Source organism: Taudactylus pleione, unplaced genomic scaffold (assembly GCF_031769625.1).
Source record: "Taudactylus pleione unplaced genomic scaffold, aTauple2 ptg000483l, whole genome shotgun sequence".
Classification (NCBI taxonomy): Eukaryota; Metazoa; Chordata; class Amphibia; order Anura; family Myobatrachidae; genus Taudactylus; species Taudactylus pleione.
In genome coordinates, this window is record NW_028284885.1 from 2430585 (window position 1) to 2445000 (window position 14416).

Consider the following 14416-nt stretch of genomic DNA (forward strand, 5'->3'; position numbering starts at 1 on the left):
TAGCATTCTTCCCTTAGTGCTGGATGGGACTGTGCGCCTGTTATAGCATTCTTCCCTTAGTGCTGGATGGGACTGTGCGCCTGTTATAGCATACTTCCCTTAGTGCTGGATGGGACTGTGCGCGTGTTATAGCATTCTTCCCTTAGTGCTGGATGGGACTGTGCGCGTGTTATAGCATACTTCCCTTAGTGCTGGATGGGACTGTGCGCGTGTTATAGCATACTTCCCTTAGTGCTGGATGGGACTGTGCGCCTGTTATAGCATACTTCCCTTAGTGCTGGATGGGACTGTGCGCCTGTTATAGCATTCTTCCCTTAGTGCTGGATGGGACTGTGCGCGTGTTTATAGCATTCTTCCCTTAGTGCTGGATGGGACTGTGCGCGTGTTTATAGCATTCTTCCCTTAGTGCTGGATGGGACTGTGCGCGTGTTATAGCATACTTCCCTTAGTGCTGGATGGGACTGTGCGCGTGTTATAGCATTCTTCCCTTAGTGCTGGATGGGACTGTGCGCGTGTTATAGCATTCTTCCCTTAGTGCTGGATGGGACTGTGCGCGTGTTATAGCATTCTTCCCTTAGTGCTGGATGGGACTGTGCGCCTGTTATAGCATTCTTCCCTTAGTGCTGGATGGGACTGTGCGCCTGTTATAGCATTCTTCCCTTAGTGCTGGATGGGACTGTGCGCCTGTTATAGCATTCTTCCCTTAGTGCTGGATGGGACTGTGCGCCTGTTATAGCATTCTTCCCTTAGTGCTGGATGGGACTGTGCGCGTGTTATAGCATTCTTCCCTTAGTGCTGGATGGGACTGTGCGCCTGTTATAGCATTCTTCCCTTAGTGCTGGATGGGACTGTGCGCCTGTTATAGCATTCTTCCCTTAGTGCTGGATGGGACTGTGCGCGTGTTATAGCATACTTCCCTTAGTGCTGGATGGGACTGTGCGCGTGTTTATAGCATTCTTCCCTTAGTGCTGGATGGGACTGTGCGCGTGTTATAGCATTCTTCCCTTAGTGCTGGATGGGACTGTGCGCCTGTTATAGCATTCTTTCCTTAGTGCTGGATGGGACTGTGCGCCTGTTATAGCATTCTTCCCTTAGTGCTGGATGGGACTGTGCGCGTGTTATAGCATTCTTCCCTTAGTGCTGGATGGGACTGTGCGCGTGTTATAGCATTCTTCCCTTAGTGCTGGATGGGACTGTGCGCGTGTTATAGCATTCTTCCCTTAGTGCTGGATGGGACTGTGCGCGTGTTATAGCATACTTCCCTTAGTGCTGGATGGGACTGTGCGCCTGTTATAGCATACTTCCCTTAGTGCTGGATGGGACTGTGCGCGTGTTTATAGCATTCTTCCCTTAGTGCTGGATGGGACTGTGCGCGTGTTATAGCATTCTTCCCTTAGTGCTGGATGGGACTGTGCGCCTGTTATAGCATTCTTCCCTTAGTGCTGGATGGGACTGTGCGCCTGTTATAGCATTCTTCCCTTAGTGCTGGATGGGACTGTGCGCCTGTTATAGCATTCTTCCCTTAGTGCTGGATGGGACTGTGCGCCTGTTATAGCATTCTTCCCTTAGTGCTGGATGGGACTGTGCGCGTGTTATAGCATTCTTCCCTTAGTGCTGGATGGGACTGTGCGCGTGTTTATAGCATACTTCCCTTAGTGCTGGATGGGACTGTGCGCCTGTTATAGCATTCTTCCCTTAGTGCTGGATGGGACTGTGCGCCTGTTATAGCATTCTTCCCTTAGTGCTGGATGGGACTGTGCGCCTGTTATAGCATTCTTCCCTTAGTGCTGGATGGGACTGTGCGCCTGTTATAGCATTCTTCCCTTAGTGCTGGATGGGACTGTGCGCCTGTTATAGCATTCTTCCCTTAGTGCTGGATGGGACTGTGCGCGTGTTTATAGCATTCTTCCCTTAGTGCTGGATGGGACTGTGCGCGTGTTTATAGCATACTTCCCTTAGTGCTGGATGGGACTGTGCGCCTGTTATAGCATTCTTCCCTTAGTGCTGGATGGGACTGTGCGCGTGTTTATAGCATTCTCCCCTTAGTGCTGGATGGGACTGTGCGCCTGTTATAGCATTCTTCAAAAAATAAATCTATACATCTGTAAGTGATGATATATTCGGTGTATTTTGTGTACACAGAATCTCTCAGGAAGTATCTGAGCAGACGCGGGCGATACAGATCCAACTTATTCTAATATTGGAATCTAAAAAATGAATTGACTTTTATTTAGCGTTTACTCATCTTCTCACCTTATTGTGCTTTTGTGATTTAGGTGGTGATCAACTGTGCGATTCCTAAGGGGCTGAAGTACAACCAAGCGACTCAGACCTTCCACCAGTGGCGGGATGCCCGGCAGGTGTACGGGCTCAATTTTGGGAGCAAGGAAGATGCCAATGTGTTTGCGAGTGCCATGATGCATGCTCTGGAGGTGCTGAACTCGCAGGAATCTGGTGAGAAAAGTGCGCATTATATATTTCTTACACACCGCTGTAATGAGTACAAATACTGCACCGTGAGGTCCCTTACATACCTCTCAGCACTCCCGGTCCCAGTATTAAGTCCTACCCGATTGCATTTGATCCAATATCATTTTATTCCAGTATGACTGCGATGGGATCGGTCGAGCTGGTCCCAGTGACCAGTCGGAGCTGCACTGTGGGATTGAGTGCAGTATTGTTTGGTTTTACCAACTTTCCATCGGTTTAGTTATCTGACTGCAGTGCAGCCCCCTCCCCTCCCCCCACCAATCATAAATTGTTATCAGTGAGGTAAGGCAGATCTGCAGTGTCCTGGCTCCTAGCTGACTGTTACATGTGCTTGGGAACTGCAAGCCTGTCCCTTGCCAGAGGAATGCCTGGTCACAAGCCCTCCACTGTCTGTCTGACGCCGGCACGCTTGGTTGGAGACGGACTGTGCACTGGAGGCGTCTGTTTCTTTCCTGTCTCACTGCTGCCTGCTTCCATAAACAGGAGAAACTCCGTCTCCTATAGAGTTCTTATCTTGTTTGCTTGTAAACCGCGGAGGCAGCTATTTTGTGGGCTAGAGTTACTGTTCAAGATTGTAAAAAAAAAACTATATCACAGTGCAACTAGACAGGCAGCATGGAAATGTCATAAAAACAAGTCGCCCTAACTTGTCAAATACATAGACATATGGAGAACTGTGTTATTAGAGATTAGTCTAAAACAGATAACTTCTCAAACCAGGACCTTGGAGGAAAAACCATACAAGAGACCCTTCCACAAATGGTCCTCAGGTGTCAGAATGAAAGTGAAACACCCCACACAGTGTTTAGTGATGGTAATCAATGCTGACATAATTGTTACATGTGAACAATGTATATAATTATAATCACATCAAGGTTTCTTTACCCAAAGAGTAGTGGTGACACAATGTATGACGCTCACATAAAAGCTTACTTGGAGCTGATAGGTAGAAAGCTTATAAAGGTTTCTTTTATCTTCTTTATATACAATCCCATAAAGGCTCCAAAATACAAAAGCAATACTGGATATGGTGTAATAGGTTTTAGACAAAAAGGTTTATTAAAACATGAAGACAATTAAAAAAAAAAAAAAAGTGGGGTTCAGCCTCCGTACCAGATAGATGATAAACAGCATTCACAAAGGTATGTACACCAACAGATGGATGAAACCCGGGGATTCCACCGTGAGGAATACATACAAAAGATCCAGCCTCAGGTACTACGGAAAAACCTCCACCGGCGCTCCTCCTGACCTGTTTCCACACCCCTGGATGTCTTTTTCAAAGTGGAGTGCATAAAACTAAAATGAGGCTTTAAATACTCGCGTACCGGAAGTGCGGTACCGGAAGTCCACCTCCGTGTTTATAAACAAAGAGAGGTGAACTAAATATAACTAGCCTTCACTATAATATACCCGACCATGCTCTACAGCCCAGTTGCTCCTCCGCGATCTCCGGTAGTAAGGAGAAAAGCGGCGTACTGTCCGTATAGGGGCTGGTTGTAATGAAAACAGATCTCAATAAAGTTCATTGAGATCAAGTGATCGCGGCCGAACAGGTCATGTGATCGGTGTTTAGAATACTCAGAGGAAAGTAAAACAGGGTTGCATAGTACTTAGTAGGTTGCTATGTAAACAACCTTTAGACACCTGTAATAGGTTATGAGATACACCTTAATGGAATACCCGAATGGCACCTTCACATATTTCAAATTGCATTCAATAAACGTAATAAATAATGTACAGGTTGAGTCTCCCATATCCAAATATTCCGAAATACGGAATATTTTTAGCATGACTGAGATAGTGAAACCTTTTGCTTTTTGATGGTTCAATGTACACAAACTTATTAAATATATTGCATAAAAATACCTTCAGGCTTTGTGTATAAGGTCTATATGGAAGATAAATGAATTTCAAGTATGTAGACAAACTTTGCTTGAGCCACAAAATTATTGAAATGATTGTGTAAAATGGCCTGCAGGCTGTGTGTATAAGGTGTATATAACACATAAATGCATTCTGTGTTTAGATTTGGGTCCTATTCCCAAGATATTTCATTGTAGTAGGCAAATATTCCAAAATACGGTATATTCCGATATCCAAAATACCCCTGGTCCCAAGCATTTTGGATATGGGAGACTCAACCTGTACATAGAAAATATAAAACATATAATGCTAAATCTATATATACACCTACTATAATGAGTAGAGCAATCCTAAATGGATAAATAAATATTTCATATACTAATTAATAAACTATAAAAACCACTTAACCTCCAAAATCATGATTTAAACCTGCAGGTTTTAAGGTATCATATATGCCTCTCATTTCTTGTTGGGCTAAACGTAGATCTTTATTATTAGACCTCCAATTGTCTTTAACTAAAGAGATACCACAAAAACGTTCAGTGCCTATAAGCGAGATATCATGTTTAGTCTTAAAATGCGCCGGAAACGGATGGTTTTCTGACCCTTTTAGAATGTTTCTAGCATGTTCTGCCCATCTTATTTTTAGTGCTCTTTTCGTTTTGCCAACACGTACCATCTTACATGAACACTCAATGGCATATATGGCATAACGTGTATGGCATGTAATAAAATCCATGATTTTATCATTTTTCCCTGAAGTTTGATATTCAGTGACTTTAGACATAGTACTAGGGTAAGCCTAGCATCATTTACATTCACCACACCTATAAAAGCCTTTATTTCTAGGAAGAAATCTATTTCAGGTATAACAGGTAAAACTTTTTCTAAGATTTCATCTTTGAGAAGAATGCTCCAATTTCTTTTGAAATATATAGGTTTTGCATTATATGTTTTTTATATTTTTTTATGTACATTATTTATTACATTTATTGAATGCAATTTGAAATATGTGAAGGTGCCATTCAGGTATTCCATTAAGGTGTATCTCATAACCTATTACAGGTGTCTAAAGGTTGTTTACATAGCAACCTACTAAGTACTATGTAACCCTGTTTTATTCTTCTCTGAGTATTCTAAACTCCGATCACATGACCTGCTCAGCCGCGATCACATGATCTCAATAAACTTTATTGAGATCTGTGTTCATTACAACCAGCCCCTGCACGGATAGTAGGCCGCTGTTCTTTTGGCTATTAAGGTGTACTTCATAATTTTTTTACAGATGTGTTTAAAGGTTGTTTACATAGCAACCTACTAAGTACTATGCAACCCTGTTTTATTTTCCTCTGAGTATTCTAAACACCGATCACATGACCTGTTCGGCCGCGATCACCTGATCTCAATGAACTTTATTGAGATCTGTGTTCATTACAACCAGCACCTATACGGACAGTACGCCGCTTTTCTCCTTACTACCGGAGATCGCAGAGGAGCAACTGGGCTGTAGAGCATGGTCGGGTATATTATAGTGAAGGCTAGTTATATTTAGTTCATCTCTTTGTTTATAACACGGAGGTGGACTTTTGGTACCGCACTTCCGGTACGCGAGTATTTAAAGCCTCATTTTAGTTTTATGCACTCCACTTTGAAAAAGACATCCAGGGGTGTGGAAGCAGGTCAGGAGGAGCGCCGGTGGAGGTTTTTCCGTAGTACCTGAGGCTGGATCTTTTGTATGTATTCCTCACGGTGGAATCCCCGGGTTACATCCATCTGTTGGTGTACATACCTTTTGTGAATGCTGTTTATCATCTATCTGGTACGGAGGCTAAACCCCACTTTTTTTTTTTTTTTTTTTAATTGTCTTCATGTTTTAATAAACCTTTTTGTCTAAAACCTATTACACCATATCCAGTATTGCTTTTGTATTTTGGAGCCTTTATGGGATTGTATATAAAGAAGATAAAAGAAACCTTTATAAGCTTTCTACCTATCAGCTCCAAGTAAGCTTTTATGTGAGCATCATACATTGTGTCACCACTACTCTTTGGGTAAAGAAACCTTGATGTGATTATATACATTGTTCACATGTAACAATTATGTCAGCATTGATTACCATCACTAAACACTGTGGGCGGAATTCAATTGATTTCGCGGCCCGCATCTCCCGTCTAAAGTGACAGGAGATTGCGGGCCGCTATTCAATTGTGCCAGCGTTTCACTTTGATCGCACCCAAAGTGGTCGGGTTTAGCCGCGTAAAACGGCTAACCCCGACCAAAGTGCTGGGCGCGATTGCGAAAAGTGCCGTTTGGGCGCCCAAACAGGACACTTTTCGCCGATTTCAGCCCGCACCCCTCTGGGGCTGCGAGCTGAAATTGAGCGCTAGCAGCTGATCGCACCCAACAGGAGCAACAATAGAATAGCTCCATCGGGTGCGAAGGGGGGAATAATCAATTGAATTCCGCCCTGTGTGGGGTGTTTCACTTTCATTCTGACACCTGAGGACCATTTGTGGAAGGGTCTCTTGTATGGTTTTTCCTCCAAGGTCCTGTTTGACAAGTTATCTGTTTTAGACTAATCTCTAATAACACAGTTCTCCATATGTCTTTTGTTTTTATATCCACGGAGTCATTTCACTCTACATATATGAGAAGACGCTCCATTCATCTGCAATTCACACAGTGAACGTACATTGGAAGGAGATTGGCGCAAGGATTGTTTGTCATAATTGGCTGTTCTTATATAGAGTTACTGTTCAGCCTATTATTTCACTTGGAACGAGTGACGTCGCAGAGGCACAGCGTGGCTCGTACCTCAGTGATGCTTATAGTGAATTCATGGTTTATATTCTCAAATGACTATTGTGCACACACTGAGTTTTACACAAGAAGACTGCTAATACATTACCATAGGCTTAAAGTCTAAAACAAAGCACTAAGGGGACAGTTATACAGGAAAGCACTGAGGTTTGCTATGTGCATCCTATCCAGCATTTGGTTGTCTTTTATTTGCATGTGTGTATACAGTAGGTGTGTGTGTGTGTGTATATATATATATATATATGTGTGTGTGTGTATGTATATGTGTGTGTGTGTATGTATATGTGTGTGTGTGTATGTGTATATATATATATATATATATATATATATATATTTATATATTTATTAGGGGTGTGCACCAGCCACTTTTCGTGTTTTGGATCTGGATCTTTCTTCGTGTTTTGGATCTGGATTGGTTTTGCCAAAACCACCCTTCCGTGTTCTGGGTTTTGTGTTTTGGATCTGTATTTTTTTGAAAAAAAGCATAAAAACAGCTAAAATCACAGAATTTGTGGGTTTTTCTGCTCCTATGCTATTATTAACCTCAATAACCTTAATTTCCACTCATTTCCAGTCTATTCTGAACACCTCACACCTCACAATAGTGTTTTTATGTCCAAAAGGTTGCACCGAGGTAGCTGGATGACTATGCTAAGAGATACGAGTGGGCGACACAAACACGTGGCCCATCTAGGAGTGACACTGCAGTGGCAGACAGGATGGCAGTTTGAAAAACTAGGCCCCAAACTATACATAATGCAAAGAAAAAAAAGAGGTGCAAGATGGAATTGTCCTTGGGCCCTCCCACCCACCCTTATGTTGTATAAACAGGACATGCACACTTTAACAAACCAAACATTTCAGCGCCAGGGTCTGCCACACGACTGTGGCTGAAATGATTGGTTCGTTTGGGCCCCCACAAAACAAGCTGGCAATTAATCTGTCCCTGCACAAACTGGCTCTACGGAGGCAAGATGTCGTCCTCATCCTCCGATTCCTCACCCTCTTCAGTGTTGTGTACATCCTCTTCCTCACAGAGTATTAATTCGTCCCCGCTGGAATCCACAACCGCAGATCCCTCTGTACGTTCTGGAGGCTGGTCTCCCTGGAAGAGTTGATAATTCATTTTATGAACATCATCTTCTCCACATTTTGTGGAAGCAACCTCCTACGCCTTTCGCTGACAAGGTTCCCGGCTGCACTAAACACTCTTTCGGAGTACACACTGGAGGGGGGGCAACTCAGGTAAAATAGAGCCAGTTTGTACAGGGACCTCCAAATTGCTTCTTTTTCCTGCCAGTACAGGTACGGACTGTCTGACATGCCTACTTGGATGCTGTCACCGATGTAATCCTTTAACAGACAGACGCACGCTTATCGCTGCTGCTTTGAGGATGCAAGTGCGGCTACAGCCCACACAATTCACAAAGACAGAAAAAAAAAGAAGAATATTTTTTATTGTTTGTGGAGCGCACTTTGAGGGTTACACCACCCTTTAACAGACAGACGCACGCTTGTCGCTGCTGCTTTGAGGATGCAGGTGGAATCTAGACGGGATTTGGAACCGGGGACACACTACCTCCATCAATTGTCTAAATCCCACTGCACTAATGGCGGATACCGGACGCACGTCTAACACCAACATAGCAGTCAAGGCCTCAGTTATACGTTTTGCTTCAGGATGACTGCTGTCGTACTTCATCCTCATCGCTAGGGACTGTTGGAGGGTCAATTGTTTAGTAAAAGTAGTGGTGTTCCTACTTCCTCTCTGGGATGATGAACAACTCCCAGCAGCAGCAACAGCACTAGGAGGAAGTGGTTCTTGATCTTTCCCTACTTTATTTTTATCGGAGAAAGTTTGGTCCTCCTTTTATGTTATATTGATATATACGTGCGGCTAAGGCGCACACAAACACAGAAAATATTTTTTTATTTTTGCTGGAGAGTAGTGCACTTTGTGGGTTACACCACCCTTTAAGAAATGAGCCAGCCGGCTCTTTACTTATGGGACACAGGCGCACGCTTGGCGCTGCTCCTTTGTTGATGCACGTGCAGCCACAGTGCACACAATTCACAAACACAAAAAATATTTTTTAATTTGGTTTGGACTGGAGTGTACTTTGGGGGTTACAGCACCCTTTAATTGTCAAGCCAGCCGGCCCTTTACTTATGACACAGGCGCACGCTTGGCACTACTTTGTTGAGCACGTGCGGCTACTGCACACACAATTCACAAACGCAGAAAATATTTTTTAATTTGGTTTGGAGTGTACTTTGGGGGTTACAGCACCCTTTAACGGTCAAGCCAGCTGGCCCTTTACTTATGACACAGGCGCACGCTTGGCACTACTTTGTTGATGCACGTGCGGCTACTGCGCACACAATTCACAAACACAGAAAATAATTTTTTTTTTAGCACTTGGGGGGAGCACCCCTGACTAACAGAGCACCCCCTGGACAACACTACAGCACACCTTTAGGACGGGGACACTGCACAGGACTTTGGAGTGGACACAGCCCCTATGGAGAACTGACTGCACAACACAGTCCAGCCAGCCCCTATGGACTTTGAAGTAGTGGACACAGCCCCTATGGACAACAGCAGCACAGCACAACACTACTCTGCACTACACTACACTATACTACACTACACTACACAGCCCAGCCAGCCCTAACTCCCACCCTCCCTCTTCACTGTCCACAGCCGAGTGAGAAAATGGCGCCGACGCGGGTACCTTATATAGGATCCAAAACCCGCGAGACCCGGAAGGCGGGATGATGACGTTTTGCCTCGATTTCGGAATCCGAGTCAGGCGGGAAAAGTCGAGCCTGACTCGGATCTGCCTCGGATCGGGGGGGGGGCTCGGGGGGGTTCGGATTCCAGAAATCCGAACCCGCTCACCCCTAATATATATATATATATAAATTTATATTATATTTTATACAGGTTGAGTCTCCCATATCCAAATATTCCAAAATACGGAATATTTTAGCATGATTTACATATTGAAACCTTTGCTTTTTGATGGTTCAATGTACACAAACTTCGTTTAAGGCACAAAATTATTAAAACTATTGTATAAAATTACCTTCCGGCTGTGTGTATAAGGTGTATATGAAACATAGATTTCATGTATGTACACAAACTTTCTTTGAGCCACAAAATTATTGAAAATATTGTATAAATTTACCTGCAGGTTGTGTATAAGGTGTATATAACACACAAATTCATTCTGTATGTATATTTGGGTCCCATTCCCAAGATATTTCATTATTTTATGCAAACATTCCAAAATACAAAATATTCTGATATCCAAAATACCCCTGGTCCCCAGCATTGGGGATATGGGAGACTCTCTAAATAAATAAATAAATAAAATAAAAAATATATATATAATATATATTTTATTTTGGGGCCACTTGGTGGCAGTGTAGTTCTGCCGTGTTTGGCGGATGCTGCATGGTAGCACAATGGTCAGTTTGCTGACTCACAGCACTGAGGCCATGGGTCCCATTCCCACCAAGGCCATAGCTGTGTGGAGTTTGTATCTTTTCATGGGTTTTCTCCAGTTTCCTCCCACAAGCCAAAATAAATGAACCATGTATGTGTACATACATGTGTTGGGGAACATAGATCGTAAGCTCAACTGGGGACAAGGACTGATGTGAAGACCCAAATATTGTCTGTAAAGAGCTATGCGTGTGCTGTAAATAACTTAGGCCCCGATTCAGGGTGATGTCAGTAGAGCCGCCCACAAACGGCAGGCGTTCCTTTGGGGGGGGGGGGGGGGGGGGCATTGTTTAGGTCCAGTTGTCATTTCCGAGCACTTACAGCATCTCATTGCCAAATTGGAATAATCCGTCTGCGCAGCTGCAGGTGGACCTCTATAAATAGATATTGTGTTTGGCGCAGTGGTTTAATGTCTGTGTCACAGTATGAATTGATGCAGTTCTCCAGTTTATACAGTGAGGGGATTTAAGGTCAAGATGTAAGAAGGGTAAATGTTAAAAATGGTGATTTTTGTAATTGCTTCCAGCTCTCTGAAATGAGCTCGGGAGACCCATTTGCTGCTCTCATACTGCCCTCTAGTGGCCATTTATAGGACCGATTCCTGTGTACTCTGCTTTCATGTTGTGTCTGCTGAGTTTGTTACAGTAGCAGCGGCCTAATTGGTCTGTTCCATCCCATCAAAAGACAAATAATAATGGGTTTAATGTGTAGAACTCTCATCAGCGTTATCTTACTGGACTTTAGTGTTGTCTAAATGAATGTGGGCCCGTGCTTATCGGAGACAGGGACATGGGGGGGGGGGAAGCCCAACATTATTCAGATTATTCTATTTCTGTTGCCGCCATCTGCGTCAGTCAAGTCACTAGTCCTAGTGAACAAAAAGACTGAATGCACTAAAATTATTTTTTTTTCAGTAAGTATTAATGACAGGTATACATATTAAAGTTACCATAACACAACAATCACTGTCACAACAGTATATAAAATGTACAAAAATAACAGATTAATACAAAGTAAAATACACTAATGCTGCATACACACGTAAAGATTTTCTGTCCAGCCATCCAACTAGTTGATTGGTTGGAATGAAGATCTGGTAACGTATGAGAGTAACTGATGATCAGCAATTTGCTCCTAAATGCCAGAAAACAGATGAAAATGGCGTCAGACAAGTTTGTTAAACGTTTGATCCAAAAAAAATTGTTCAATCAGTTTTTGTCCATTTACCGGCATTTGGGAGCAAATTGCTGAATGTCATTCGCTTTCATACCTTACCAGATTTTCATTCCAACCAATCAGCTACTTGGATGGTTGGACAGAAAATCTTCACGTGTGTATGCAGCTTAAAATCAATAAATTAAAATATGCATATGTTTAGTGATGAGTGATCGGATACTTGGGAAGATAGAGACTTGTTTTTTTTTTTTTTTTTAATTTTAGTGATCAAAACCGTTAGAAGCCCAGGTGTCTGGAAGCTCCGGCTTTCTATTCTGAAGTATAGTCCGTTCCTTTGCGTCCTGTCCATGCAAATGATAAGTTGCTGGTTGTCTGCTCACCAGGAAGTTAGGTCTCACCACTGATGGGTTAAGAGACTGAAAAGAAATATGGGGGTCTATTTACTAAGCCTTGGATGGAATCAGAGGACGGAGATAAATTACCAACCAGCTCCTAACTGTCATTTTTCAAACACAGCCTGTGACATGGCCGTTAGGAGCTGATTGGTTGGTACTTCTTTGTAATTAGACTCCTTCATCAGCTGCCCCATCATATGTAAGCGTGGGGTAGCAGGTGGAGTGGAATTTGTTTGGATGATCTTAAAGAACTCTTGCGATGGATTCAAAATGCTAAAACTGACAAACTTTGGGGTCTATGTACTAAGCCTTGGATAGAGAAAGTACCAACCAATCAGCTCCTGTCATGTTACAGGCTGTGTTTAAAAAAAATGACAGACAGGAGCTGGTTGGCTGCTACTTTTACTACATCTACTTTCTCTCTCCAAGACTTAGTAAATAGACCCCATTTATTTGTTACAGCAACTGGTGCAAGGGGTTTGACTTATTCCCTATTAGAGGCAATGGAAGATTTAGCAGATTTAGCATGTGACCAGTAAGAGAACTGGTTACGGTGTGAGAGTGAGTATGGCGGTTACATTGGTATCGCAGTGTCTGTGACCGTCTTGATCGTGACTGTTGTGCCAAATATTGTCTGATTTTTAGGACTAGGCCACCATATATGGTTAACTGTTCCTTCAAACCCGCATTGTGTCCAACAACCTTACGAGAAGATGGGCTAGCCGGGCGGAGTTCAGGTGTCCCCTGTAGGAAAGATTATTGCCGCTGTCTTTATTTTTTTTAATATTTTGCCTTAGGTAGAACTCTTCGCAATCTCTTCTATTATTTTAGACCATTCCGATACCCCTAAGGACCTGCATGTGTTTCTTACTTATTTGTGAGATTCATAATTAATTTATATAATTTGGCTTTATGCTTACTTCCCTGGACAGCAGTGCCAGGAAGTGCCAGGTAAGAGGGCATACTCTCCAGCAGAGACTTTGCTGAGGGGCGTGTGGGGAGCTAAAATACATTCATTAGATTTCCAGGTTTGGTCACTGCCTTAACCCAGGGCTCGACAAATTTTTGTAAAATCTAGGAGCCATCTTAAAAGTTTGAGCCAGGCCATCGTCCATTACCAAAATATATGAAAGCTTTGTATAGACAACCACACATGCCCTTTCAGTGCCCCTCAACCTAGTAGTAAGCCCCTTGAAATAGTGCCCCTAGTAGCAAGTCCCTTGAAATAGTGCCCCTAGTAGCAAGTCCCTTGAAATAGTGCCCCCAGTAGTAAGCCCCTTGAAATAGTGCCCCCAGTAGTAAGCCCCTTGAAATAGTGCCCCCAGTAGTAAGCCCCTTGAAATAGTGCCCCCAGTAGTAAGCCCCTTGAAATAGTGCCCCCAGTAGTAAGCCCCTTGAAATAGTGCCCCCAGTAGTAAGCCCCTTGAAATAGTGCCCCCAGTAGTAAGCCCCTTGAAATAGTGCCCCCAGTAGTAAGCCCCTTGAAATAGTGCCCCCAGTAGTAAGCCCCTTGAAATAGTGCCCCCAGTAGTAAGCCCCTTGAAATAGTGCCCCCAGTAGTAAGCCCCTTGAAATAGTGCCCCCAGTAGTAAGCCCCTTGAAATAGTGCCCCCAGTAGTAAGCCCCTTGAAATAGTGCCCCCAGTAGTAAGCCCCTTGAAATAGTGCCCCCAGTAGTAAGCCCCTTGAAATAGTGCCCCCAGTAGCAAGCCCCTTGAAATAGTGCCCCCAGTAGTAAGCCCCTTGAAATAGTGCCCCCAGTAGTAAGCCCCTTGAAATAGTGCCCCCAGTGCTAAGCCCACTCTAAGTGTGCTGCGCACACACACACACAAAAAAAAGAATACTTACTTTAGGCCACAATCCTGCGTCCGCTGCCGTTTCCGCTCTTCGGAACTATGGGAGAGTCGTCATGACGTCTCTCCCATAATGCCCATGCGGGGAGCCGTACGCCGGCGAACAGGAGTGAGCTGCCGCTGCGGGGAGTCAGGCGTCCGCCGGTAACATTTCAGCGGGTGCCCGGCAGGAGCTTCCCTGCGGCAGTGGTGGTGGGGGCTTGGAAATCCCGGTCGCCAGGACTAAAATCTTAGTCGACATGGCGCTCGGGATTTGTCGAGCCCTGCGTTAACCACTTAACTGATGTTTGTTTCTGGCAAAACCGG

The 14416-nt window shown here is 43.8% G+C and overlaps 1 protein-coding gene across 5 annotated transcripts in view; it reads left to right on the forward strand.

Annotated features, from left to right (window-relative positions):
* Positions 1-14416, forward strand: part of ENAH (ENAH actin regulator) — an 88813-nt gene that overhangs the window by 36998 nt on the left and 37399 nt on the right. For 3 of the 5 annotated variants that reach the window (XM_088449372.1, XM_088449375.1, XM_088449376.1), the window contains exon 3: positions 2277-2454. In XM_088449372.1, the coding sequence (XP_088305498.1) occupies positions 2277-2454 (178 nt within the window). Of the gene's footprint in view, positions 1-2276; positions 2464-14416 lie in introns of all 5 variants that reach the window. The other 2 variants (XM_088449371.1, XM_088449374.1) reach the window with 1 other exon arrangement.